General features: G+C 36.4%; 10 protein-coding genes across 10 annotated transcripts; 3 read left to right on the top strand and 7 right to left on the bottom strand.

Moving 5' to 3' along the window:
- Positions 1-2,079: 2,079 nt before the first annotated feature.
- RHIMIDRAFT_274066 (uncharacterized protein) lies at positions 2,080-2,708 on the bottom strand. The gene has a single exon (XM_023612432.1). The coding sequence runs from the start codon at positions 2,687-2,689 to the stop codon at positions 2,138-2,140; it is 552 nt and encodes a 183-aa protein (XP_023461435.1). The 5' UTR covers positions 2,690-2,708; the 3' UTR covers positions 2,080-2,137.
- A 947-nt stretch (positions 2,709-3,655) lies between these two features.
- Positions 3,656-4,153, bottom strand: RHIMIDRAFT_188864 (uncharacterized protein; the record flags this gene model as incomplete). Its single annotated transcript, XM_023605902.1, has 1 exon — positions 3,656-4,153. A coding segment is annotated over one exon (498 nt), but the record flags the coding sequence as incomplete, so codon positions are not given.
- Positions 4,154-6,104: 1,951 nt separating this feature from the next.
- On the bottom strand, positions 6,105-7,607 carry RHIMIDRAFT_274065 (S-adenosyl-L-methionine-dependent methyltransferase). The gene is made up of 3 exons (XM_023612431.1): positions 7,197-7,607; positions 6,741-7,141; positions 6,105-6,687 (listed from the first exon to the last, which is right to left on the bottom strand). Exons 1-3 carry the CDS (start codon positions 7,586-7,588, stop codon positions 6,173-6,175), a joined length of 1,308 nt encoding a protein of 435 aa, XP_023461433.1. The 5' UTR covers positions 7,589-7,607; the 3' UTR covers positions 6,105-6,172.
- Positions 7,608-10,493: 2,886 nt separating this feature from the next.
- RHIMIDRAFT_274062 (uncharacterized protein) lies at positions 10,494-11,262 on the bottom strand. Its single transcript, XM_023612430.1, has 2 exons — positions 11,093-11,262; positions 10,494-11,016 (listed from the first exon to the last, which is right to left on the bottom strand). The coding sequence occupies exon 2, from the start codon at positions 10,992-10,994 to the stop codon at positions 10,818-10,820; it is 177 nt and encodes a 58-aa protein (XP_023461432.1). The 5' UTR covers positions 10,995-11,016; positions 11,093-11,262; the 3' UTR covers positions 10,494-10,817.
- A 1,122-nt stretch (positions 11,263-12,384) lies between these two features.
- On the top strand, positions 12,385-15,675 carry RHIMIDRAFT_274059 (uncharacterized protein). Its single transcript, XM_023612429.1, has 14 exons — positions 12,385-12,603; positions 12,670-12,916; positions 12,971-13,092; positions 13,145-13,216; positions 13,274-13,363; positions 13,427-13,570; positions 13,641-13,847; positions 13,899-14,163; positions 14,217-14,390; positions 14,442-14,559; positions 14,625-14,678; positions 14,739-14,899; positions 14,956-15,095; positions 15,146-15,675. Exons 2-14 carry the CDS (start codon positions 12,721-12,723, stop codon positions 15,320-15,322), a joined length of 1,920 nt encoding a protein of 639 aa, XP_023461431.1. The 5' UTR covers positions 12,385-12,603; positions 12,670-12,720; the 3' UTR covers positions 15,323-15,675.
- Positions 15,676-15,857: 182 nt separating this feature from the next.
- On the top strand, positions 15,858-17,616 carry RHIMIDRAFT_208993 (MFS general substrate transporter; the record flags this gene model as incomplete). The annotated part of the gene is made up of 6 exons (XM_023607100.1): positions 15,858-15,945; positions 16,001-16,016; positions 16,070-16,166; positions 16,233-16,406; positions 16,460-16,803; positions 16,866-17,616. The coding sequence occupies 6 exons, from the start codon at positions 15,858-15,860 to the stop codon at positions 17,614-17,616; spliced, it is 1,470 nt and encodes a 489-aa protein (XP_023461430.1).
- Positions 17,402-20,193, top strand: RHIMIDRAFT_95952 (uncharacterized protein). Its single transcript, XM_023615930.1, has 9 exons — positions 17,402-17,774; positions 17,834-17,897; positions 17,941-18,045; positions 18,098-18,270; positions 18,326-18,539; positions 18,598-18,696; positions 18,751-19,097; positions 19,153-19,331; positions 19,385-20,193. Exons 1-9 carry the CDS (start codon positions 17,644-17,646, stop codon positions 20,152-20,154), a joined length of 2,082 nt encoding a protein of 693 aa, XP_023461429.1. The 5' UTR covers positions 17,402-17,643; the 3' UTR covers positions 20,155-20,193.
- A 1,726-nt stretch (positions 20,194-21,919) lies between these two features.
- Positions 21,920-22,090, bottom strand: RHIMIDRAFT_181516 (uncharacterized protein; the record flags this gene model as incomplete). Its single annotated transcript, XM_023605792.1, has 1 exon — positions 21,920-22,090. A coding segment is annotated over one exon (171 nt), but the record flags the coding sequence as incomplete, so codon positions are not given.
- A 231-nt stretch (positions 22,091-22,321) lies between these two features.
- Positions 22,322-22,889, bottom strand: RHIMIDRAFT_295708 (uncharacterized protein; the record flags this gene model as incomplete). The annotated part of the gene is made up of 1 exon (XM_023614205.1): positions 22,322-22,889. The coding sequence occupies exon 1, from the start codon at positions 22,745-22,747 to the stop codon at positions 22,322-22,324; it is 426 nt and encodes a 141-aa protein (XP_023461427.1). The 5' UTR covers positions 22,748-22,889.
- A 1,315-nt stretch (positions 22,890-24,204) lies between these two features.
- On the bottom strand, positions 24,205-25,004 carry RHIMIDRAFT_95896 (BTG-domain-containing protein). The gene is made up of 2 exons (XM_023615929.1): positions 24,767-25,004; positions 24,205-24,700 (listed from the first exon to the last, which is right to left on the bottom strand). Exons 1-2 carry the CDS (start codon positions 24,978-24,980, stop codon positions 24,360-24,362), a joined length of 555 nt encoding a protein of 184 aa, XP_023461426.1. The 5' UTR covers positions 24,981-25,004; the 3' UTR covers positions 24,205-24,359.
- Positions 25,005-25,351: the final 347 nt, after the last annotated feature.

The raw sequence follows: 25,351 nt of genomic DNA, 5'->3' as shown, positions 1-25,351 counted from the left end.
CTTCGTTGATTTGTCTTCTTCAATTATTTGCTTCAGTATGTTTGACTATAACGAAAAGGTCTACAATAAATACATATTTGATCTTTGCGAACAATTGTAGAAAAGGTGTACACTACGCGCACGAGGAAATCCATGAGAGAGTTAATGTTTCAAACGCCATCTGTCATGTCGTCAACAAACCTTTTGGATGTGCAGCGTCAAGCTAAACTTGTTCAGAGAACAGGCGCATAGTGTTCACTATTTCAAAAAGCTGATCAAACGGGCTTCAAAAATTCGACAAATTGAGTTCAAAAGGTTGGCCAATTAAATTCAAAAAGTTGACCAATTTTTCGTTTAAACATGACATTTTATCGATGGTCCAAATAAAACAATAAAATAAACGTCCACCCGGACCCGTTCAATCCGTTTGGAAGTGAACGTTAGCGGAAAAAACCCCTTATGGATACAAGGGTAAAAAATGTAAACGGAAATTAATGTGTAGGGTTATCGATGAAAAGTTAAATGAATTGCTTTAACCACACAAAAAGCTTTTTACCATAGAGATGCTTAGTAGAAATCAATTTGTTATGGTGTAGCTGATCTAATTCATGTAGTAGAGAGCATATGATCGACTATCGTTGAGACCAGGTGAGGGCTAGATTTGGGGGACCTGAAGTGCGTAAAAGAAGCACCAATTTTTTCGACACAGTGGCCAATTAGAGGGGAAATTCTGTACTTAATTTGATATGCATAAATACCAACCGTACAATATATTGATTAATTTCCTACATGTACATCATTATTAACTTTCACTATAGATATAATAATTAGTCATGCATATCTTTTTGTTTACCTGCTGAAACAATAAAGGAGCATTTAGATCTTAGTTAGTTTAGATATACGCTGCTGTAGTAATTTTACACATGTGTATGATCTACTCATTAGTAATAAAATAACTGCAGCTATAGTTGTATAGTGCTCTCAGAACTAAAATATACTGATCAAGGTTAAAAGGAATTAGCAATTTCGCGTCGTAAAGTGCAGCTTTTTTTATTTTCCTTTTCCACTTGCTGAATGATCAAATAATAAGCACGTATTAAAATGACTAGTGTCAAAATAGACTGTTAATGTAAGTTTCTTGTGGTATCATCAATAATTAAATACCAAGTTATGTGTTTGTGATTTATCTATGTAATAGTCAAGCAACTTAGCTTTCTTTCTCATTAAGTCTATCCAATCGACGATTATAAGCCACGGGATATTCCCTTACCCTCACATTTGTGAAGTCTCTGCTGCTATTGATCTGAATGAATTTCACAAACTGTCCGTGTTTCTATTTAGCTACTCCATAGTATGATTCATAATGAGCTTGGGACAAAACACAAAGGTATGCAAGCAGACTCTGCAATTTTTCTATGAAGCGAAAAGCCAAAAAGTTGTAAAAGGTATTCCGCCACGTTTTCCTAAAAAGATAGGCTTATCTAGCCTTGCAGAATGCTTGTCATTTACAAATACCATAAAGGATTCAAAAGTTCAAATAACCGGCTCTATGCTGGAATATGGCATATATTAATTGAAAGATTCGTTTATAAAAAAAAGGACCATATTTTTACGGATACAAAGAAACGCAACGGATGCTCCCATAGAAGAATGAACGAAATGCATGACAGTTCAGTATCTGGAGAACGTCGCATCAACTCCACATGAATAAAGGGAAAAAAAATCAGGGCGATGTGGAGTGATTCTTGGCTTGGTAGCTTCAGTTCACCCAATATTCTTCACAATCTTCTCTAGGATTAGTTGTTTTGATAATTCCCTTTTATGGTGTTATAGATAACAACAAGAAAAGACCACAAACTTTATTTCATAGTCATCAAAATAAACGCCATATAACAAAATGAATACGCGATCCAGGTTTAAGTTCATGGCTTATTGTGTATCTTTTGGACCTGTTATAAAATCAATGGTGTTTAATAAAAGTGTGAAGGATTTGATGTTAGCAATTGAAATAACATGAGAACTGGCGCCCAAAGACATATGCATGAAGTCTCAAGCCTTTAGAATATCCACAGAGGAAGTATATTATTTTTATGCAACTAAGTTTATTTAAAAAAATTGATATGGTCATAACTCTAAGAAATCCCCTTTTAAAGTCACTTTAGATAGGAGTAACGTCGACCCAGAATCTGGTATCATCCTTCAAGTATTTGGAATCGCTGGCAAGTTGGTCATGGATCCAGTTGATAGCATTCTTGTAGTTGGTGATGTCTTGGGTATAAGGATTGTTCAAACCACTTTCACCGTTTCTATGGCCACCAAACCACTTATCAGGGCCGTAGAACTTTTGAGATTCTTGTCTAGCCTTAATATCTTGTGCCAATCTCTTGTTAAGAACAGCACCGTTATTGGAAGCACTAGCAGGTTGACCCTTGAATTGAGAAGTGGAGGTACGAAGCATAAACCAGTTTTGCTTAAAGATACCAAAGTTGGCAGCATCGCCAGACTTGTTGTCACCGTAGGGATAGTCGGTAATCATGTGATCGCTCTCGAGCATAGCAATAGCCAAATCCCAAACTCCACCACCAGCTTTCAAAATTTGTTGCTTTCTCTTACCCAAGCCATTAACAGTATAGTGGCCTCTATCGCCGGGTCTAGCAGAGACCAAAGTAAAGGTAAAGAAAAGGAAAAGAGCAAAGAACTTGACGAGCATGTTGAATTGAATGTAGAAGACTGAACCAAATATGCTTCTCTATTTATACTTCTTGAACTCTGACGATAGCCATGTGTACAACTGTCTATAATGGATGAATGCGTAAGCTCATATCAATATTAATATATTACACTGAAACAAAGTTTCATAGTTGGGACTGGATACTAAAGTTAATGACAAGCAACTATAATGTCGATGTGTTACTTGCCTCTTTTTTTGTTATAAGATGATCAGTTCTTGACTATTAAGGCACTGACAACGGTAGCGGTCTTGTAACTTGCATAGCGTGATAAATTAAGTGAATTTACTTTCCGGAAAGAGTGTAACAAGTTTATCATCAAGAAGTGTCGCACAAATATGAATTCTTAATAATGAATTGAGTTACATTGAAGCCTATGCATTACAGACGATGTATCCATAGAAGCCATAGTTAAGTTAATGATTGACTAACGCGGTCATATTACATTATATTATCATTAATAGTCTATAAGTGGATATCACCGTTGGAGTTTGTAAAAGAAAAAAATGCATCGAATGAGAATATACCGAAACATTTAATTTGCAATATGCCTCTTTGTATTACTTGAAATCAACCTAAAGCGAAATATATCAAAAACCGAAACTGCTGGAATATATCGTAGATAGAAACTTGCAAAGAAAAAAAAAACTTGGGTAGCACGCTTTAATCTGAATAGATGCCTATCAAGATTTTTAATAGCCATTTTTGATAGTAGTAGATGCCATTAATTCGCATTGGTGACAAACAATGCTTTATCTGAATTAGTTTTTAAATGAATATGTAACCTTTCAAATTTTCCCGCTCTAGTTTTTTCAGTAACGATCCCTCATTGTCCCTTCGCACTCTTTCAGTTACGTAAGCGGGAGAAGTGTCTGATGATGTAATGTATTATGGCCATGATGATAATTATGATAAGTATATCTTTATTATTCTGAGAAATGAATGATTTAGATAGGGGTAACATTGACCCAGAATCTGGTATCGTCCTTCAAGTACTTGGGATCGCTGGCAAGTTGGTCCTGAATCCAGCTAACACCGCTTTTGTAGGTGTTAATATCGACTGTATCGGGGTTGTTCAAGCCGCTTTCGCCGTTTCTATGGCCACCGAACCATTTTTCAGTTCCATAGAACTTTTGAGACTCATGTCTAGCTTTGATATCGGCCTTAAGATCCTTATTAAGCACAGCACCGTCGTCGGAATCACTAGCAGGTTGATCCTTGAATTGAGAAGTGGAGGTACGAAGCATAAACCAGTTTTGCTTAAAGATACCAAAGTTGGCAGCATCGCCAGACTTGTTGTCACCGTAGGGATAGTCGGTAATCATGTGATCGCTCTCGAGCATAGCAATAGCCAAATCCAAAACTTCACCGCCAGAGCTCAAAATCTCTTGCTTTCTCTTACCTAAGCCAGGAACAGTGTAGGATCCACGGTCAGTGGTAGCAGCAGCGGTCAATGAGAGAGTCAAAAAGAGGCAGACAGACTTGAAAAGCATTGTTGAATGAATGGAATATGTGTTGATGGCTTTTGATCTGCATCAAAACTAGTCTCCCTTTTATACGTTTTCACTAAACGGCTAGCCTATCTACCCAGTGATACAAGTCTAATGATTCATAGCACTTAGCTTGAACTGTTCAGTTTTAGCTTCATTAGATTGTTTAAGATTGGTTGTGGGTAATTAGCTGTAAACTTCGGGAGTTTGTAGGAGACGCATTGGTCATTGCTTTAGTCATTTGGGTACATGCTAAATAAGAGATACAGCAGAAAGACATACAATTATGAATTAAGCTCAAGGTAGCCATTTCATTTGGCATAAACGGCATTGATGCAGACATAGGTGTAGATGCTATTGAACATATAGGAGCGCTCTGTCTCTCTCTCTTTTCTCCTCCTACAACCGCCGTTATTCTGTTTCACTTTTTTTCAGCGTTCCCAATTGCTTAAAATGGGTAAGCATATATACAGCAGATCGACGATATACACCTGATGAGACTAAATTTCTCCATAGAGAAAGGGCATGGAAGCTGCAAAAGATTCTGTTTTTTATATGGCAACGAGAGATGAATAAGTTTAGTAAAGTCATTTTTAATAAACGAGAAAGTCATACCATTGACTAAAAGGCCAAAGGTACAACTCAAAGCAACCTTTTGGAATGCTTCAGGTACATCAAGTCATGTGTCCATCAAAGCCTCAATCTCTTGAAATTAGTTCAGTATTGCGGGATGTAACTTGGAGAAGTAGAGGTATACCCATAATAATGATGATGGTGTTCGATTGCAACATGTTTTATGTAACACATATACGAAAAACTCTTCACCGCTAACCATTTAGAATCTGAGATTTATACTCAAACATCGTCACTGCTTCTCTCTTTGTCAAAAAGTCATAGCTACAGCAAAGGAATGATGCAACATATTGATATATAAATTGATGAGCTTTCAAGAAAAGTATCTATATGCGGGCCTTCATAAATGTGCCAATATCTTATTCAATAATATTTATACGACCATAAGCTACATATTTCAATATATAATCTTAATTAACCCGAGGAAAAGATAGACTGATATCATTTGAGAAGGTTTCTAACTTACCGAAAAGGAGGTACTGACGGCGTTGCGCACCTTTTCTCGAGCGTAATGTTGTTCTGGACTACCGTGTTTGCCAATAAATTATATTACAAGTATTTAAAAATGCTACATTAGCTTTAAAAAGATACACAAGCTATCAATTACTTTGATAGCGGTCTCAGTATGTAGTTTATAGCAAATGGTAGTAACTTTATTCTAACTATTTGCTGTCAAGTATAAGTAGTCGATAGAGGAAAACTACTTGAATGTTTGAACAAGCTTATTGTAAAATAAAGAACTGTTTTCAAATAAGGTGATATACATTTTCCGAAGCAAAGTTAATATGCATTTGTTTGTGTCTCTAAACTTTATGAACGGTCAGATTTTGCTAGATCAATAGACTGAATGTTTAATAGAAATGCGTATGTCCCACACAATCTCGAAAGGTGCTGCCTTTGAGCCGCTTTTTGTAATTATAATTTTCTCTCCCTTTACTTTCTTGAATATGAAATGAATTTTGGTTCAAGAAAAACGATGTGATTTTATTTATATCAGCATTTTCGTAATTTATAGTGTATTGACGCATAGAGATTCCCCCAGACCACCATATGCCCTTAACATAGGTTCTGGAGTGTCATCCTGCGACAATAAACATTAGGAGCCTCTTTTATTGTCAGTTGTTGCATGCAGATTCGTCCACTCATTTTAAGGTAGTTGATTATTGTCAGATTGAAATAATAATCAGATCGTGCTAGAGAATGTTTATTAGAGCGTGCATGCTTTTATAGATATGTGATTACTAGCTTTATTATTTTATTATTATTACTACCATTACTATTACTATTATTATTATTAGTAGTATTATTGCTGTTGTTATCATTATCGCTGTTGTTGTACAATTAAAGTGATTTTGGGTTTATAATAACAGGCGCTAGGCTGTTTGGCTTTTTTTCATTATTATTATTATTACTATGATTACTACTATGATTATGGCTATTATGATCACTATTACTATAGCTACTACTACTGTTACCACTGATACTATGGTTAGCATTATAATTAATACTACTAATATTGCTTGTGCTAGTATTTGGTGTAAGAATTGGTTTTTGAGCGCTGTAGAAATAATAATTGCTGAAGCTTTTATATTGGTCCATTTCTCTAATGACCACCGAAATGTCTTGATCAAACGTATTGTTTTCTTTGTAACAGTGTTCTTGTACAGCAGACTGAAATTTCGTCAACATGTTGATCATGTCATCTCTACAAAGTACTCCAATTCTGCCTCCCCATACTCCAATGGGTATCGATCTATATTTTACTTGCTTATTTATTCCTTCATCGGGAACGATCTTGGTCAACATACTCGATTGCTCCCTTATGTCATATCCTTGATTAATGGCTAGTTCCAGCACTATTTAAGAAATTTATAAGCATCAACAACAAAACTTCAATGTAGATAAGTACTCTCGTGGTTCATCTTTTGTGTCAAGGGCCCTGCAGAATAGATGATCAAGTCTGTTTCGAGTATTTCAATGTATCCTCCAGGTTTCAAAAGCCGCCAGCAGTCGTTTACTACCTTCTTGTATTGAGGTGTGGTGAGCGAGAGCACCATGAATCGGATATGAATAACATCAAAGCTTGCATCAGGGAACTCTCGCAGTCCATTGAGTACGTTACAGACGATTAATTGACAGTTTGGTGGTAAAACGTGGGCTAAAGGAAACATGTCATCATTGTCTACGCCAATGACTTCAATCTTTGGGTATTTTTGAGCAAGATCAATGCACCATGAGCCTGGTCCGCATCCAACGTCTAATATTCTAGCATAATCTAAATCTCGATAGTCAAATGGCAAAGAAAATTCACTATAACAATAGCACATGGTGAGTAGAGCTGATGATACAGTAATTATGCTTTTACCCTTCAAAAGCCAATTTGACCAGGTCATTCTTTAATTGAATGCGATCTGCCTCTTCATCATCTGGTTTTAATAAATGTCTTTGCAGCAAGTCTTTGTCTTCGCTTTCTTCGTGTGTATCTTGATGTTCAGGAGTATCCTGTACACTTGGTGTATCTAATGATGGTTTCTTATGGTGTCTTCTAGTAGCTTTCGATAATATCCGGGATATCTTTGGTCGTAAAGAAGGCCGCTCTTCATTTAATGACTGGGAGCGTTGCTTATTAAGTTCTAAACTCGGTCTTCTTTCAGGCGAAGGTGGTTCAGAAGAGAACATACTAAAAAATGGGCCATTGAACCAAGACCTTCTTCTGTTATTATTCTTTTTTTCATAAATAGACTTTGCTCTTCTCATGTTTGTTTATGTAAAAAAGGAAGAAAAAGAAAGATTTTTTTCTTTTCCATTGATAATCGGTTATTTAATTGGACAAATCACATGTCAAGTATCCCCACACTACTATTTTTAGGCTAAATTAGACAGTGGAACCTTTTCAATCTCAGATTATCTTAAAAAGTTGACAAATGTCTGTGTGCGGTTTGAACACCAGATTGCAGTGCTACATGGTTTCGTGGCAATCTCTTTTCATGCGTCTGCCATATGCTTATGACACATTGAACAATCATAAAGACAACAGTGAGAGTATATATGATAATGGCAACCCTACAAAGCTCTTTATTGTACATTTTAATTAGTCCCTGGTTTAGTCACAGAAACATCCAAATCTACCAGTGTTCATAAAGAGCAAGCGCGTAACTGCAAGATAAAAATAAAGCCACGTTGCCTTACATACACAAGGTTGCATTATGCATTTTTTTAGCCAAAATGTTTTGTAATTTTGAGGTGTTGGTGCAACAATAAGGATATTGCTTGTGAGCAGCCTAGAAGACGTAGTTACCACCTTCTGCACACTTCTGATTACTGTTTCACGAAAAGGGGGCACTACTACTTTATTTTGGTAAATGTAAAATCCTATAAAAAAAATTTAAGCAATAGAGTGTCGCTTTATGAAGGAAAGAGGTGAGGCAACAACAGAATGAAGTCTTGGAAAGATACAATCAACAACTAAATTATACTTTATTTATTTTTTAAGAAAAGAAAAAGAGCATCCCAATGATTTAACTTTAATTTTTTTTGAGCTGTCTTGCTTGATGTTGATGTTTTTGGCATATTTCGGAAAGCAGTTCTTTCCAAGTAGTTATCAAATCAGGCAGTGTTACTTGAATCGACTTCGTCGTTCGATGAAATGATTTCGAATACTTTAACAAATTCGCAACATACCCAAGTAGAAAGAATGACTGGTAAAACAATAGAACCAAACTTGGTCACGGAGTTGCTGATTTTCATGCCTTGCTTCTTGAGATACGTGAGATGTACTTTGTAGATCTGTTTAGTTCAATAAGTGTACTTGATAAACCAGAGTGCAAGAATCCAACTGTGCGAATTGCTGTTGAGCGATTATCAAAGCTTATTTGTTGAAGTAAATAGTCAAACATGTCTTTCAACGTGCAAGGCAGCTTGTAAAAGCCTTCCTCCATAAACTTGGTATCAAAATCATATTCAATCTTTGGCTTGGCTTCACTCACACCAAACTCTAACACTATGAGGCATCGAAAACTAAATTATTAAATTCATCCAATAATATTCTTGTATTTTCAAATTCAACGCTTTTTATGAAATTTTATTGGCTGATTTTTGTCGCTATAGCTTTGTTGCGCCACGGTGGCTATCCATATTACTATTTGCATACTCTCAAACCAATGAAAAAATCACTAAGTTAATCCAGTCTTTATCGAAGCTTTCTTCTTTATTGTAGTCTGGTTGAAATGTATGATTATCCCTTAGAGCAGTTCGAAGCTTGGCTGTACTGTCTGGATTGTATCTGTTTAAAAAGTTTCATTGAATCTGAAGGCATAGGGAGGCTTTTCTTCTGATACGTGATGATTTTTTGTAGTCCTTGTTGAGTGGAGACGTTATATGTAGTGTAGTTTTCATCATAATGATCAATACTCAACGATCTACTTGGGTGATCAGGCTGGCGCTGCAATCCAAACATGAAGAGCTTGTCGTCAACATACTTTCCATTTGAGAGGTACCATTTTTCTCCTTGACCTAGCTTATTGAACATATATTCGAACTCAAAATTATGTTCTTCAAGTTCATCCTTTGTAAAATTGTTAATTTCTTTTTCAAGAGCAACGATATCTTCTTCTTCCTTATAAGAAGTGCTTTGATTTTCATGGCTATCTGCAACTTTGTGGTTGCTATCGACTTGGTGCAGAGCATCATTATCTACATCGGCCAAACTCCCAATCATTGCGATTTCGCTCTCAATTTGTTTATTTTTGACGGTCATGGTTAGGTACTTCTTGTTGGCCATAAGCTTTTGTCGAGCCTGTAAGTAAAAGTGTTGTTTGACCAATACAATGTCTAAAAGCTAAAGAGGATAATATTAATACTCTATTCAATGCATTACTAAAAAGAACACTCGAATACGCGTACTTCTTGTGCTTTCTTTTAACTTTTTCCAGCCCACATGATGATATCTCTGTTGGTATTATTTTTCAAGCTCAAGCCAGCTAGATCCTTTAGGGCATTCTCAAAAGCATTTAAACAAGATGTCCATGTTTCACATTTGGTATGCTTTGCAAAGGTTAACGCTTGGAATGCTGTTCCCTGCTTCCAGTTTGATATAATCCAAACTTTATGTGATAGTTTCATATCGTGTTATAAAAAGGTGTACACTACGCGCACGAGGAAACCCATGAGAGAGTTAATATTGCAAACGTCACCTGCCATGTCGCCAACAAACCTTTTGGATGTGCAGCGTCAAGCTACACTTATTCAGAGAACAGTCATCTTTCCATGTTCCTTGGTATAGGATGTGGCTTTTATAAAGTTTCAAAAAGAAAGGATATAGTATGGCTCTTTCTGTATTTTAATTTTATGCTGTCAGTTTAATCAACAAAGAACCAAGGTCATTCAAGAGTAATTATATATCAAAGGATATCCCACTGGAAAGCCTTAGGTTAGGTGGACACTTTGGTAGCGCGAAGTTGTATAGTGATGTCGCATGTAGCGCCCCAAGGAAGCGCTTGTAGCATTAGCCTTCTCGTGGATTTCATCGTGCGCGCAGTGTTCATCTTTATTAAAGATAAGCGAAAATACAATAAAAATAAAGTTTTTCTAAAAGTATACAATTGATCTTCTTTAAGCGAAGGTAAGAGATGGGAAGGGGAGAGAGGGGAAATCATGTCTTGTATTTTGTATTTTCATGTCTAACCAAATAAAAGGTGACAGCGAAAATGATAGTTTTCAAGACATTAATCAACCTATTATGAACTTTATTCCACACGAAACGTACGAATGACATTGTAGCTTGAGCCTCCTATAACATTATAGTCCCAGCTGGTACTGATTACTGAGACAAAGAGAACACCTCTCTCAGCGTGTCTATTACAGGTCCAGACGTGATATAAGATGTGAGAGTGAATCCCTTCTCATTTTTTGCGTTCAGAAGTTGTCTCAACAGTATCTGATTGATGCATGAGCCATATACGACCAGAGCTAGCTAGACTTCGCACTCTCATTTTGACTCACGATCGTCGTACGTTGGCTTGGTAGGACCGTAATCATAAATGGATGCGTTCAGTGATATAAAGCTACAATACATGATATTGGAAATAGAGTAGATAAGATATAGCGCCTCTTGATTGGGCAATATTAAGAACGTCAAGGGCGCTTGCAGCATACTTAGATGCATAAAGACACCTAACGATAGGTTACTAATCATTTTTAGAAAAGGAGTGGTCAAAGAGGGTGATCAAGGGATAGTTGCTATTTTCATCCTAATGAGCTTACCCAGCATTATGTTAACTCTTTTTAAGGCTGCTTAAATGGGAAGTTTTAATAAAAGAAAGAATAAAGCTTGAAGGTAAATTTATATTAAATGGGTTATTTCTGTGAAAATCCATTATGATTTTTTTTTTTTTCATTTTTTCATTTATATCAATTCTAATAATAAAAAATGCATATTGCTTAGAGAAGAAAAATAAGAACCCTTGCTCTCCCCCCGAAGCGGGAAAGACCAGCTACCCGGCACTTCAACATCCGGCAATGTTCTAGGAACATTCCTTCAATCTTGGAATTGGGCAAACTATAGAGTTTGAGTGTAGAGAAAAAAAAGGTTGGAATGGAAGTCTCATAGTTTTTGGTTTGTTTACATTGTGACTTTGAAAAGCGTTCCTGAGTTAAAAAAATTCCTTGGCTGCATGAATGATTTTAAGGAGAATGCTATTCCTCATTCCTCATTGGATGATTTTTTGTAGCAGGCTTATATAGTAGGACACGTTATTCAAGTAGTAGTACACCTAATACTGTTAGATTCAAGCGACTTTATCTAAAAGTGAAAAAGCTTTCAAGTCTTTACAAACGAAAAATATGATCTAATTTAAACTGTGTCAACTATTACTTTAACATCAAGGAGTACATTAAACTTGACTTAACTACTGAGTCTTGTTTTTATCGACAAGGATTCAAAAGAACCTATAACTGAGAAAAATGTAGCGATGACTACGGAGATCAAAAGGATTATGATGAATGAAAAGTAGAAAACTCAAAGAGGAATCCATATAAGTATCATTAGCCGTATTTCTCCCATAACTTATATTATTTTTGCAAATCCTTGAATAAGGGCAATGCTAAAAGCTTTCAAAAGTGGTGCTCTCAAGAACCTAAGCTTACAAAAAGAAAAATAGATGCTATAGAGTTCAGGTCAATTCCGGTTAAAAAGGTATAGCTGCTTTCCATATTGTGAAGCTTTTAAAGCTCATAATAGGCATTTTGAGTGATTCTGACAAGAAAAAAAGAAAAAAAAGAAGGTTCTACTGTAGTGGATAATTGTAGAATACATCACGCCCCTTGTATAGTCAACACTGTGAGAAAGCATGAGTACAAACTCTTGTTTATGTCACCTTACTCGTCATTCATGGATCCAACTAAATTGATAATTAGTGCCACTGCTGAAGGCTACCAAGGCTGAGTTAAGTATGCGGACAGTTATTGGGATAGGAATTGATTACATATAAAAATGACATTAATCTTTTTCTTTATCACAAGGAAATGTCAAGTAAGCTACAATCTCAGTGTAGCATATATTATTCTACGGCTGACTTTTATCGTTTATTAGCTCTCATTATATGACAGCTTCCATCTGATATTTTTGGTATAGCAGAATATAGCTAAAGAATTTATTTTCGTATGCTATCCTTCACATTTATATCGTCATATCAAATATTGTTTTCATTCGCTAGGGTAATTTCTATTTTTACAGGCAAAGTGCCTAACCCGTCATCATCTCAAATTAAAGCACGGTAATGCAAACGATTCAAGCAGCGCACTGAGCGTCGGGGGTTCAATGTTCTAACTGTTGATTAAAGGAAAGGGATTACCTAAAGTGCAAATATCGTAATTTACCTTTTTCTTTCAAGATGGCTGAATCACTGGATAAAAACACAGATCGTCAAATTGCAGCAGTCTTAGTCGTCGGCTTTCACCATGCTTTCGGTCCTATTGTTGAATTTTGCATACCACCTTTGCCATGTCAAAAGATAACACAACAACAAACACTCGAGAAACTAGAATTGCCAGAAGAATGGAGCTTTTTACCTTTTCTAGCTTTACCTGGTATATTGACTAGGAAAATATAAAATAAATAGAGAATATTGAAGAGTTCAATAGATGGTGCTCACCAAAAGGACGAAGACTTTGCTTATTTTCATCTACCTCCAGTACCAAGCTGGTCAGTGGCTGCTGAAACAACATTGTTTGGGATATCGTGTAATAGACAGATAGCATCCAAGGTTGATATTATATTCATGAGAGATATATTTGATAGTTAACAACATTTGATAGGATTTGATTGTAAAGACACCAGACATCACTAGATCCATTGTGCAAAAGGCTGTAGTTGTGTTGGCTAGACAAGTAATATACATTCTATATGCATATCATTGTAACCTATCTAATTTGTGCTAATACAAGCCAATATTTGGCCCGCTCAGGCAAAAGCTAGCAGTTATCACAGCCGCTTGGTTCAACCAACGTGATTTTACAAAGCTTGATATTCTACATGTAACATGATAACTACACATAGATCCTGGAGCTTGTATATTCATACTCATAGCCTTCTATTAGAACCTTTATAGCAGTCTAAATAATGCATTTTATGGGCCAATTGACGATTCAACATTGTATATGGGTACTTCATTACGCGAGCTTGTGTATAAATTCAGATCAAAAACATTAATGCTCTTGAAACTACTGTTACTTGAAAAAAGAGTAAAAAAAAAAAAAAAAGAGAGAGAGAGAAGGCTTCTTTTATTGTCAATAGATGTATTAACCGAACTAGATTCTCTTTTATGGATACCCTGTAGAAAAGCTATGTACGTTTCAGTACTCACTTATATCGCTTGTACCTGGTTTGTTGAGGAACTTGAAGGATTCAGGGAGCCCAGATTTAGATACAACTCAGCTCAGTACAGCAGAAATACTTGTTGATGGAAGTAAAGAGAGTTTACTAAAGTATATGGGATTACCACTGCACATCTTTGAAAAAGTAACACATATAGCCTATAAAAAAAAGTATATTCCTTAATACCATTGACAGGGCTCCTTTTTTCAACCATACGTGCCTCTTCAGCAGATCGATATGTTATCATCGGATCAAACACATTCATATATTGCAGGGACAACCAATCAAATATTCTTTCATCATAAAAGTGATACAAAGATTGATGTGCTTGTCAACGTAGAGACAGGCACACTCGAATTCTATAATCAATCCCTTGTTGCATGTGTTAGCCATACGATTGCAGATAGAAGATGGATGGAAAGTATAGTCAGAGTAGTGAATGATACATGGAGCCAAAATGGTAACAGCATTTATTTTGAATAACATGCGCAAAGTGCTCATGTCTATTACTAGATCCTAGTCATCCTATGCAAAACACGTATCTAGGCTCTGATGATTATCTTAGAGCCAGATTTGAGGAATATATCTTATCACTCTTATCCAGTGTGAAATATGCGCAGGCGCACCATCAACTGGATGATGTTTTGGACAACCTAGGTTCAGAAACTGTGATGGGGGAAAATGAAGGTAGCAAAAGTACAGGGGCCTGTTGAAATGCTTATTCATGCTTATTCTTAGAGCATAACTATTTAACTGATTATGGAATGAAATGGCTTAGAGCTTGGTGGCAAACCAACAATTTCAAGAAATGGAATCAATATACTGATTATGAAATATATGAAATCGTAGAGCCTGGGTAAGTAACTAATAACAGATACATACAAGAATAAACTGATATCAATACACATGTACATACACTAGGCATCCAGGAATGGGCCATATATCTATGACCGATCTTCAAAATACGTTGTCAAAGTAAGCAAATGAGGTTATTCCAAGATCACATATAGACGTATGCTCATTAAAATAAAATAGTCGATTACGCGACTTGCAGCTAAATCAGAACTTGGCTCCTATTCGAAATACTCTATCAAAAGCCGTATCAGGCGGTGCAAAGGTTGTGTCAAAAGGTAGTACCAAGTTTATGAAGGGCGTTGACGCATTTTGGAACGAGCTTGAAAGATCTTCATCAGAAAGTAAGTGATTGGTCATTTGTGTGCGTGTGTGTGTGATCTTTACTTATCGTGTTTAGCAACACGTAATGGAGAGCCCTCTTCTTCTGCTACTACAGTCACTTCTACTGCTGCAGCAACGCAGCAAGTAGGTAAGCTATTTTCAAATTTTTCATCCTTCTTGTCCAGAAAAACAAAAGAATTTTCACAGACTATGGAGGTAATCATTTATGACTTTGACATATCACATCAAACTTATGTTTATCATAGGAAGCTGTATCCTCTGATAGTAACGCATCCTCTCCTTCAAGTCGGCGCACATCGAAGATAGCCTCAATCAAACGGAAGCCTGGTGATGATGATACAAGCTCTGCATTTATTAATGTGGATTATCCTGGTTCTGCTAAAGATGATGAATATACTGATAACAAAACCTTGAATATATAAGATACCTTTTTACTAAATCCAAATAGAAAGCACCTGTCACTATTGTATTATTTCACTTAAAGTATTACTTTAAGTCTTAAATTGAATAAATACCCTTCGACATCAGAGCTGCAGTTTGTGAATGCTCATGGCGTATGTATTTGAGTAGCAAGATATGCCATGTAGGGCTCATTCTATTCGTTCTTTGACTATACTATTGACTAAAAATCATCTGCGTTGAATCTCTTTGGTCAGCATCAGTGACTGTAGATATGTTTTCATCCGTTCAACGCATGTTTGACAAAATAAGCACAGTGAAGTAATTTCTAAATATTCGGAGTCTAGACCGCTTTTTTTGGGTTGCATAAAAGCCAAAATTCATTTTCTTTTTCCTTCCTCTTGTACACTTCTTATGCCTGAGCCCACTTCAAAGACACCGTTGATACCAAATAAGAAGCCTCCTGTCAGTAGGCCAAAGCAGCAGAGAAGGAGGTCTTCATTTGAGGCACCTACTTACAATAGTGCAGGACAAGCACCTAGTTACGTCAAGGAACCTATGAATACAACAGAGATAGATTCACCGGGTTTAAGTTTGCTTCAATTATTGACATTAACTGTCTGTATGGCCGGCGTTCAGTTTACTTGTATGATTTTGCTTATTTAATGACGTCTTTGTGTTATTAACTATGTTATCATTAGGGACGGTTGAGCTATCGTAATATCCATAAATTACATGTTTGTTAATGAGTACTTATTACTTTATAATAGATATGGTACACCTTATCTATTATCACTGGATCTGTCAAAAGAACTTACTGCACTTGTCTGGTTAGCTGGTCCTCTGTCAGGGTTACTTGTTCAGCCGGTAAGTATCTTGCTTTGCTCCTTTAGATTGTTTCATAGAAAATGACGTATAGATTACTCTATTTAGTTGATTGGCGCCTTTAGTGATAAATGCACTTCAAGATTAGGCAAAAGAAGACCATTTATTATTGTTTCTGGCCTGTTAACATGTATATCGATGCTTGGCATTGCCTATGCAAGGGAGATTGGACGCTGGCTGGCTACCTTGACGTCACAGGACAATGGTTGGATTGATGAAAAAGTAATAGATACACACGTATACAAACATGTATATATAATTGATATCCCTCTTAGGCTCACACCAATGCCATTCTTGTGGCCGTTGTGTCATTTTACTTTTTAGATTTTACATTAAATGCGACTCAAGCCATATGTCGGGCACTCATTCTTGATATACCTCCCCTTTGGCAACAGGAACTAGCAAATGCGTGGAGCGCTCGTATGAGTAATACCGCGATGGTAGTCGGTTACTTTGTAGGATTTGTAGACCTTGTTACGTATTTTCCTTGGGTAGGCGATTCACAAGTCAAGGTGTTTTGCATCATTGCCATTGTCGTATTTATTGTCACTTTGACAATCACTTGTGTTACAACCAAAGAAAAACTGAATGAAAGAGCAGAAGAACAAGACATCAGCCAGTAAGAAGATATCGAAAGAAAAATTGGAACGATGCTCTAAATCCTTTTTGTTGCTTTAATAGGCCTTGGTATAGCACTTTTTATTACATCTGGAAGGCATTTCGATTTTTACCTCGACCTATCCAAACCTTGTGCAACACCCAATTCTTTGCTTGGATGGGATGGTTTCCGTTCTTGTTCTACAGTACACAGTGGGTTTCCGATATCTATTTTGCTACACATCCATCAGCACCCGAGGGAAGAGATTGGGCTGAAGGTACACGAGCAGGATCATTTGCTCTATTATGTTACTCGGTTGTCTCTGTTCTGGCAGGACTTGTCATACCTGCCTTGGCTGCACAATTTAAAAGAGTGAAACTGCTGAATATTCTCAACATCTATACCTTATCTCATTTGACTGTCGCAACTGCTTTGCTTTCCACCTGGTTTGTTAAATCAGTGACCACAGCAACTCTTATTCTAGCCATCATGGGTATCCCTTGGGCCATTGTACTGTGGATTCCGTTTTCGCTAGTCGGTGAATACGTCAGCGTAGAAGATGAGAGAAGGCAGCAGCAACAGGTCAATGGAAGCAGTTCAAGCTATTCTCAGCTCGAACAACAAGAAGAATTTGATGCAGGCATGATCTTGGGTGTTCACAACATGTATGTTGTGTTCCCTCAATTTGCTGTAGCCATCGTTTCTTCATTTATCTTTGCTGCCATTAAAGATACTCAGTCTCTGTCGAGTGTGACACCTGTTTTGATTTTTGGGGGTCTTATGGCTTTAGTGGCTGCTGGTTTTAGTAGATCCATCATACGTGTTGTTAAATAAAAACATTTATTTCTTTTCTTTCTTAAAATGTCGGATAAAAAGCGTTTTGTATTTGCTGAAAGAAAGAAAGCACTTCAAATTGCTGCTACCTGTGGACTTAGTGTCATTGAAGAGCAGTGTGAATTAGTAGGATATCAGATTTATATTGTTGAGCAATGGTACAAAACATACACTTGTAACTTATACAAGACTAAAAGCAAAGGGGGGAAACGTTTAGGATGTGCGATCGAACTATTGATTCTAATGTAGTTAAAGTATTCACTGGCGAAAAAAGTCATATTGTAAGAATAAGGGGAGAATGGTTTATTATATCAACTCATGTAGATTCAAGTAGCTGTTATTGCTATATCTACCGCAGAGCTTCAGCATCCTCGGCCACAGATTCAATCGTTTTTGAATGTTGGAGAATCAAGCATGAAGCTTAAATCAGTAATAATATACAGTTTATGCAGAACCATTCGATCTAATTTATGCATATTAGACACCATTAGGAGAAATTGTATTGACAGATCCAAGTGAACTTCCGTTTGAAATGGACATGGTCCTCATACCCGATGGAGATTATGACAAGTGGGTAAAGCAAGCCTATGTGAATATCAATTTAAAGAGAACCAACTGTACAGGAAGAAGTTCACTCAATCTTCGACCTCCAAAGTAAGTTTTTTTTTAAAAAAAAGACAATGATGCATACGACTTAGAGGATGTACAGTCCAGCGTCAGAGGAAAAATTTAGGTCTTTGTACAAGATAGCAGATACAGTCGACTTTCAGGAAGCAATGATTAATTTGGTGTCGACCGTACAAATTGCTCTCTACTTGTTTAAACTGTTGGATAAGGATTGCATTGATGGGTTGATATGTAATGAGACAACAAAGGCACTATGGTCATTTTATACTCATTATGATCCAGTCAAGACAACAGAGGTATATAAAATGTGAACTTATTAAAAGAAAGAAAAAATCATTTATATGCTTGTATTAGTACTCTCTAAAAGAGCCCTGGCTTGAACCTCATCTAGTAGCTGCCATCATATCAAAATTGATCATGTGTCGAAATAAGCTACAGGATTCAAATTTTACGGCATGTTCACACTAATTTGACTGGTATCTGTTATAAACTAACCCTTCCTAATAGACTATTAAAGATCCCTTTATTGACTATGATTCATTTCGATTTGACATTGGGGATTATCAGCGTTCCAAAAACATTCGACCTACCAAATTTTTGGATCTGGAGACACTGGCAAAGTTAAATGAGCATACATTTAACCTGAAAATGAAAAAGGTCATCAAATCAAAATTGGACGATATATCTGGAGTGAGCAATTCACCTTTGTTTGCTGAGACATCTGATCCAGAGGTCTTTCGACATCATGCGACAATAGAAAGTCTGAGAAAGATTTGGAGGCCCAAGTTGAGGGGAATGACGAAAAAATCAAGGGCGGGTGGAACAGCAGCAGAAATGCTGAGTAGAGTAGCAGTGTAAGATCATATCATTATTTTTTATCATAGCTATGAATACATATGTTGAATATAGGTCACTTCCTTGGATAAACACAGCCGATCATCATAAAAGAATCGACATTCCTTCTTCTATGTCAAGCTCAGTCATCAGTCCAGCCTCTTACAAGACTACGACAACAGAAGAAGAAGAACAAGCTTCATCTAGCCACCCGATACCCGAATATACCATGTCTCCAGATCGATTAGATCAAGGTACGCTCCCTCTTTTTGCTATGATTAAATTTGTATATATAAAACTCTTTTAGATATTCCTTCTTATGTACATCATCAAGTAGCACAGACCATATACCATGATGATGATCATGAATCTCTTGAACTCACTAAAGAATCAGATACTACACCTGCCACAACCCCTCGACCGCCACTGGCACACCACAAACGATCCATATCAGATAGCTTTCTCATATCGAAACTGGCGACCAATTATCAGCCGATAATAGACATTGCACCTAAACCCTCTCTCCAACGGTCCAACTCGACATCATCACTGATTGTATTAAATGATGAAGCTATCAAACGGCCCTTGGTTTCGATGAATGTCCAGACATATATAACTTATCAAAAATTATGTCAGCAACAACGTACTCTAAAGAAGAAACTGGATGATCTCACTCAAGTAGCCGACGAATACGAAATGATGGCTAGTCGACTGAAACGGGTTTACCAAAGAAGACACAAGATGTTTGAGTCTATCCAAAAAGAGTCCCGGGAACTGGTGGCGGAACAAACAGAGACAGAGCAAGAGTTGAAAGAGATGGAAGATGACAGTGCAAAGGTTCATTATGAACTAAAAGCATTGAATGATAAATTGAAGGATATTGAAGATAATGTAGGAGCCTTTTATGGCAAGGTCGGTGTGTTGGAAAGGAAGATGGAAGACTCTCAACAATCAATTACTACCATGTTAATTGTTGGAAATTATTTTCATCATTACTGGATAAAGACAAGAGAGTGGGTCATGGCTGTCATAGGAGGCTTTGGTCGTAACACACGGACGAGTATTCAGATTAGTTAATTCTATTTATTCTACAATGGGCACATGTATAAATATAGTAAATACCTATTAAATTTGCTCCTTATTATTTATATGTAAAACCTGTTTTTACTTGAATCATCAGATCGATTGAGTCATTAAGGAGAAGGAAAAAGGGGATATGACTTTTCATATCATCATTTCCCGCGCATACATTAGGTTTAAACAGAATTACTGTATTTCTACTTCAGATTTAGACGATGTTAGTTTTTTCTGGGTGAACCAAAATGTAAATTGACAATCTGCTTACCTGTTTGTAAAAGATAAAATAGGAAATTAGCTTCAGACAAGTCGACAATGATCTCTGGACGTCTTACTTGTAGAAATCTAAATCTATTGTAAAGAGAAACCATGTTCGATATGGCAATTTTTTTTTAAAAAAAAACAGAAAAGGTTTTGACATTATTGATTTCGCAAGAAAACTGGAGGGCGACTGCAACCAGTAATAATGTTTTTGGAAGCATTTAGACCACGCTGTCACATTATTCCACAATTTCTGCAAGTGAGAACACTGTGGAGGTCGATCATAGCTGTAGTAAGAGTCATCTCTTGACATGAGTAGCATACCTATATTTACGAAAAATATAAGTTGTATAACATAAATGGTAACTATATTCATTACCTTGGACGTACGAATTTCACCCATCGTTGCAAGCAACAGCTCACCAGACTTCTGCCTCCTCTGTAGTTGCCGGTAGAGCACCAGTTCTATGCGTCTTTATCTTTATCAGGCCCTTTTCCGAATGATATGAGCGGCAACTTTTCTTTAGACAAACACTTGATGCACGCAAAAATGCACTCAAAAATAAACCAATACCTCTATCCACTACCTATGATGAAGTTCAATAAAGCTTTTCAATGTGTAGCGTCAAACTAAACATGACTTTAAATGTTGCCATCTTAAGCTGTTTCTTTTCAAGAAGAAAAAGAGATAAAAAAGAAACGTTGTTATTGTTGTATTTTAATTTTATGCTGTCAGTTTCCCAACGGATTGAACTGATCTGGGCGGACAGTTGTTTACTCTATTTTTGTGCACAATTGGATCATTTTGAAGCAAAAATTCGCCTCGTCGAGGTTTTCAATCAAAGAAATCAAGCACTTCGTACTCATATAACACCTTCAAATATTACTTCAGGAGCATGAATTCATATACTTGAACTCATAGTCCAGCTTTTTTAAATTTATCTTCACAGAAAAAAATTTAAAAAATATTTCAGACGAACTGATGTAAATTGCTCAGACATAAAATTAAGCCAAGCCTACTTCTTTGTTGAAACATTTATCCCAAAAACTCATTGAATATATTATCCATCCAAGACAATCTTCTGTGGTAACGCTTCTACAAGCTGCTTGAATTCTGGCAGTTAAAGTATCCAATGAAGAAAGTGAATTTCTTCGAACTTGCGATTTAATTTTGGACTAGCACCCTTCAACTGGATTAAGAAAAGGTGAGTAGGGAGGCATAAATAATGGCTTATAGCCGCAACTTTGGATGGCATAAATTGCATAATGAGAGTGATGAATCCTGTAGTCACCCATGATGATAAAAAATCCTTTTTTATCACATCTATCCAAAACGTCTATGACGTTTCAAACAAAAGTTATGATAAGCTACGTAGTTGTGCCTTTCCTGACCTTTGTTTTAGAAGATTCATCAGTCTTAACTTTTCTTTTCTTGCTTTCAGATAGAGGAAGTTCTCTTAATTTTAACAACATCACTAGGTTTCAAAGATTCGATTTTGGAAAAGTTAAGGGTCCCAAATGGAGAAATGCATCCGACGATACTAAGATTGTTACCCTTTTGTATTGGAGCTTTTACTTGTGCTGGAGTATCCTTAACTGACCAAGTTTTACTCCTAATTTGATGAGAATTAAATCCGGGTTCACCGATGAACTCACAATTCTTTTGAAAATCAACTCCAGCCGCTTTCCATTCTGTTACTATCTTCTAACGAAGCTCAATGATTCTAGTAACATCTCTGTCCACAGTGTAAATACTTGAATTTTTCAAGGGTAGCCTAATTTTCTCTTTCATATATTTCCTTAAACTGCTTTCAGATATGCTGTGGCCTTGAAGCATGCTACAAAGCTGCTCTCATGCCATGTTCACTGTAATACACAGATTTTGATCAACCAGACCTATGAGGAACTATGTGTGCTGTTGTGTTAGTTTGGCATTATTTGTCTTGGGAGTTCCGTTATTCTTGGAGTGTCGTTTCACGCAACCTACAGGAATAACAGTTCCATCGCTCTTGTTCCATTGCTTCAGTATTTCATATGCAGTAGAATGGGGAATGAAGCAAGCCTTTGCGTGATTCGTAGCAGAACTGCCCTTTTCCTGCATAAGGTGGATTAATTTCTTGATATTCTCAAGGCAATAGGCTTTGTAAGAGAGAGCCTTGTTACTGTCATCAACCTCAGGCATAAGTGGTATATCCTCAGGAACAATATCGACTTCCATTTCTTGAGGCACGATCCGATCACCATCCAATAACAGCAATTTACCATATCTAAATGTAGGATCTTCATCGAGGTCCATTTCTTCAACCATTTCTTCAACCTGAGTTTCACTCATAGCTATCTCATTTGTCTTTATAACATAAGTTTGATTACCTCCTTTCAACACGTCTCCATGCCCAGATAGTCCAGCCACAACTGGAATATGGTCTAGCAATTACAGCCTTCAATCTACCAGAAATTCAATCTCTTGAAAATTGCCAAAGCCAATGCATTCATCAAATTTTTGGCGGACGACCTTTCACCTCTACCAAGGTAATGATATGCTTAATAAATTTATCAATCATGAAGGATCGTATTTCCATACTTCAAGCACAGCTTCTTTTCAGAACCTCCTTCCTACCAGACGATGCATTATTAACAAGATTGCTAACATACATACAATCACAACGTGTCTCGAAATGATCCCAACCATCCAAATCACCTTTATGGACATCAGTCAGCAATGAACATCTCGAAACTATGACTCATAATAATTTTATTAGAAAACGAAGACAGTTCCTGATTGATAATCACCGCTCGAAACTCCAAGGAAAACATTCTAAACTTCTGTCCCACTGCCGTAATATTGTAATTGTTGACCCTATTCTTTGGATACCAATGACAAGAAGTGAACGGTCTTGTTGTGTGCGATAGCGACTTGGTTGGTTACCTCTTGGTAAACCTCAAGCCTTCTCCTTTCATCCAAATGAACTTTTTTCACGCTTACATAGTTTTTCTTGTTTAGATATGCACAGCTGCCTTCAGCTGCCCAAATCTATTGACGATCCACTTTCCTATCTTTTGAACTTCTTACCACCAACACTCCTTACCAAGAAAGCAAGGAAATTAATTGATGCCTGGCTCATTCGCTGGCCTACTATCTGTGCAATCCTATTTGAGATGGACTGTTTGGCTCACTCTCAACTTCCAGATCCCTCTGACCACCTTGGTGAACCTTTCGTCAAACGTTCTCTTCATATAAAACATCGATTTTCTGATAGTTAATTATTATCATTTTCACTTTAACTCTTTTACAGTTTCTCTTTAATCCCAAAAGGATTTTCATTCCTTTTTCACAGCGACCTGACCAAGGCAAAGCAGTAGAAATACTATATGCTTATTGGTCATTTTATTTTAATACTACCGAATAAATTATTGTTTAATAAGCCTGCTTTTTTTTTTCATTATATGCTTAAACTGCTTGGCATCTTATTCCTGACATTTTGGTTAGGGTATTTGACTGCCTCGAATCAGTTATTGACAGTTATTTTTAGTCAAGTAAGTGACTGTTGCTATGTAACCAAGTTAGACTCAATTGTGTCATAAAGAAGCATGTGCTGTATGTGATGTCTAGCATTGCGAGCTGTTATTTATTTATTCTTGTGCCATTAGAAAGAATAGCTGAAAAAGAAACCAAAAAAGTAAATAAATGACATGAAAACAACAATAAAATAATAATAATGAAATATAGAATCCACCTAATAGAATGCTACGTACTTCAGCTAGAGAACAATTACAGCGCAGAGGTAGTTTTTAATGTTTATTGTATTTCCAAAAATGATGAATAAAGAGAAAAAAAATTTACAAAACTGTATATATGTGTAGTGTATGTGTTGTTATATGTGTAATATATATGATGTGTTCTGTATACATATCCCCCTTCTCTCTCTCCTATTTAACCCTTGGACTTAGTTTGCCAAAACTAAGCCTTTAGATTTTTCTTCATTATCTTTCTTTGAACTAGAGGGAGGATTGATCTTTAATACATTATTGTCTGGACTGTTGGGTGGTGAGATACGAATAGGTGTTGATATTCTTGGTTGAACATAAGGTAGCATAGGTGAGTGACTGGGACTAACAGGATTCATCTTTAAGGTTATTCTACCACGAGAACGGTCTTCGAATAATGTCATAATATTTCCGTGGTCTCCTACACGGTAAGAGACAGAGAAAGGGTCAATCCATAAAACGAAATCACGAGGAAGATGAGCATGAATACAAGAAGGTTGAATGGGTACTGCAGCAGAGGCTATTATTTATATTTAGAAGACACAGAACAACGCGGAGCAAAATGGGAAAAAAACTATTTTCTTACCCAAGGTAAGAATAGGATCAAGTTGTCCATTGAAATTAGAAATCGCTCTATAGCCATTTCCTTTATATGGTTGTTGAGGATCCCAGTGGTCTTGAAAACGAATTTTTAGTAGTTCGGTTAATTTTTCTTTAAAAGCGTTTATTGTGTCTTGGTCTACTTTTGATTGCAAAAGTCTACCAAGAAATTCAACAGCTTGTGCGATTTCAATATGCATGATATGTACAAAATGGTTCAAAAGGGGTTTAAAAAATAATAATAAAAAGAGGAAAGAGTGTGAGAGGGTTTTTAAGGCAAATAAACCGGGCTTTCAATATTAATTAGAACTCAAATGGCGTTTTTTAAATCATTCTCGTAATATAATTGGATCAATTTGGCTTTTACTTAAAACTGAAGTCGCTTCATGAATTTGGTTGGTGGGCTGAAGTTAAATATATAGTATTGTTTTCAAGAACGTGTGACTCTTTTTGTACATTTCAATTCAATTTGTTGAAATTGACTTTAACAGTAAATACTATGGAGCAAGCAATATTTCATTTACGTTTTCCTCCTCAAAAACTTTCTGCTTTCTCTAATGAAAGTATTGTC

The sequence above is a fragment of the Rhizopus microsporus genome, assembly GCF_002708625.1.
Source record: "Rhizopus microsporus ATCC 52813 unplaced genomic scaffold scaffold_31, whole genome shotgun sequence".
NCBI classification, from domain to species: domain Eukaryota; kingdom Fungi; phylum Mucoromycota; class Mucoromycetes; order Mucorales; family Rhizopodaceae; genus Rhizopus; species Rhizopus microsporus.
This window is presented reverse-complemented; position numbering and strand designations above follow the sequence as displayed.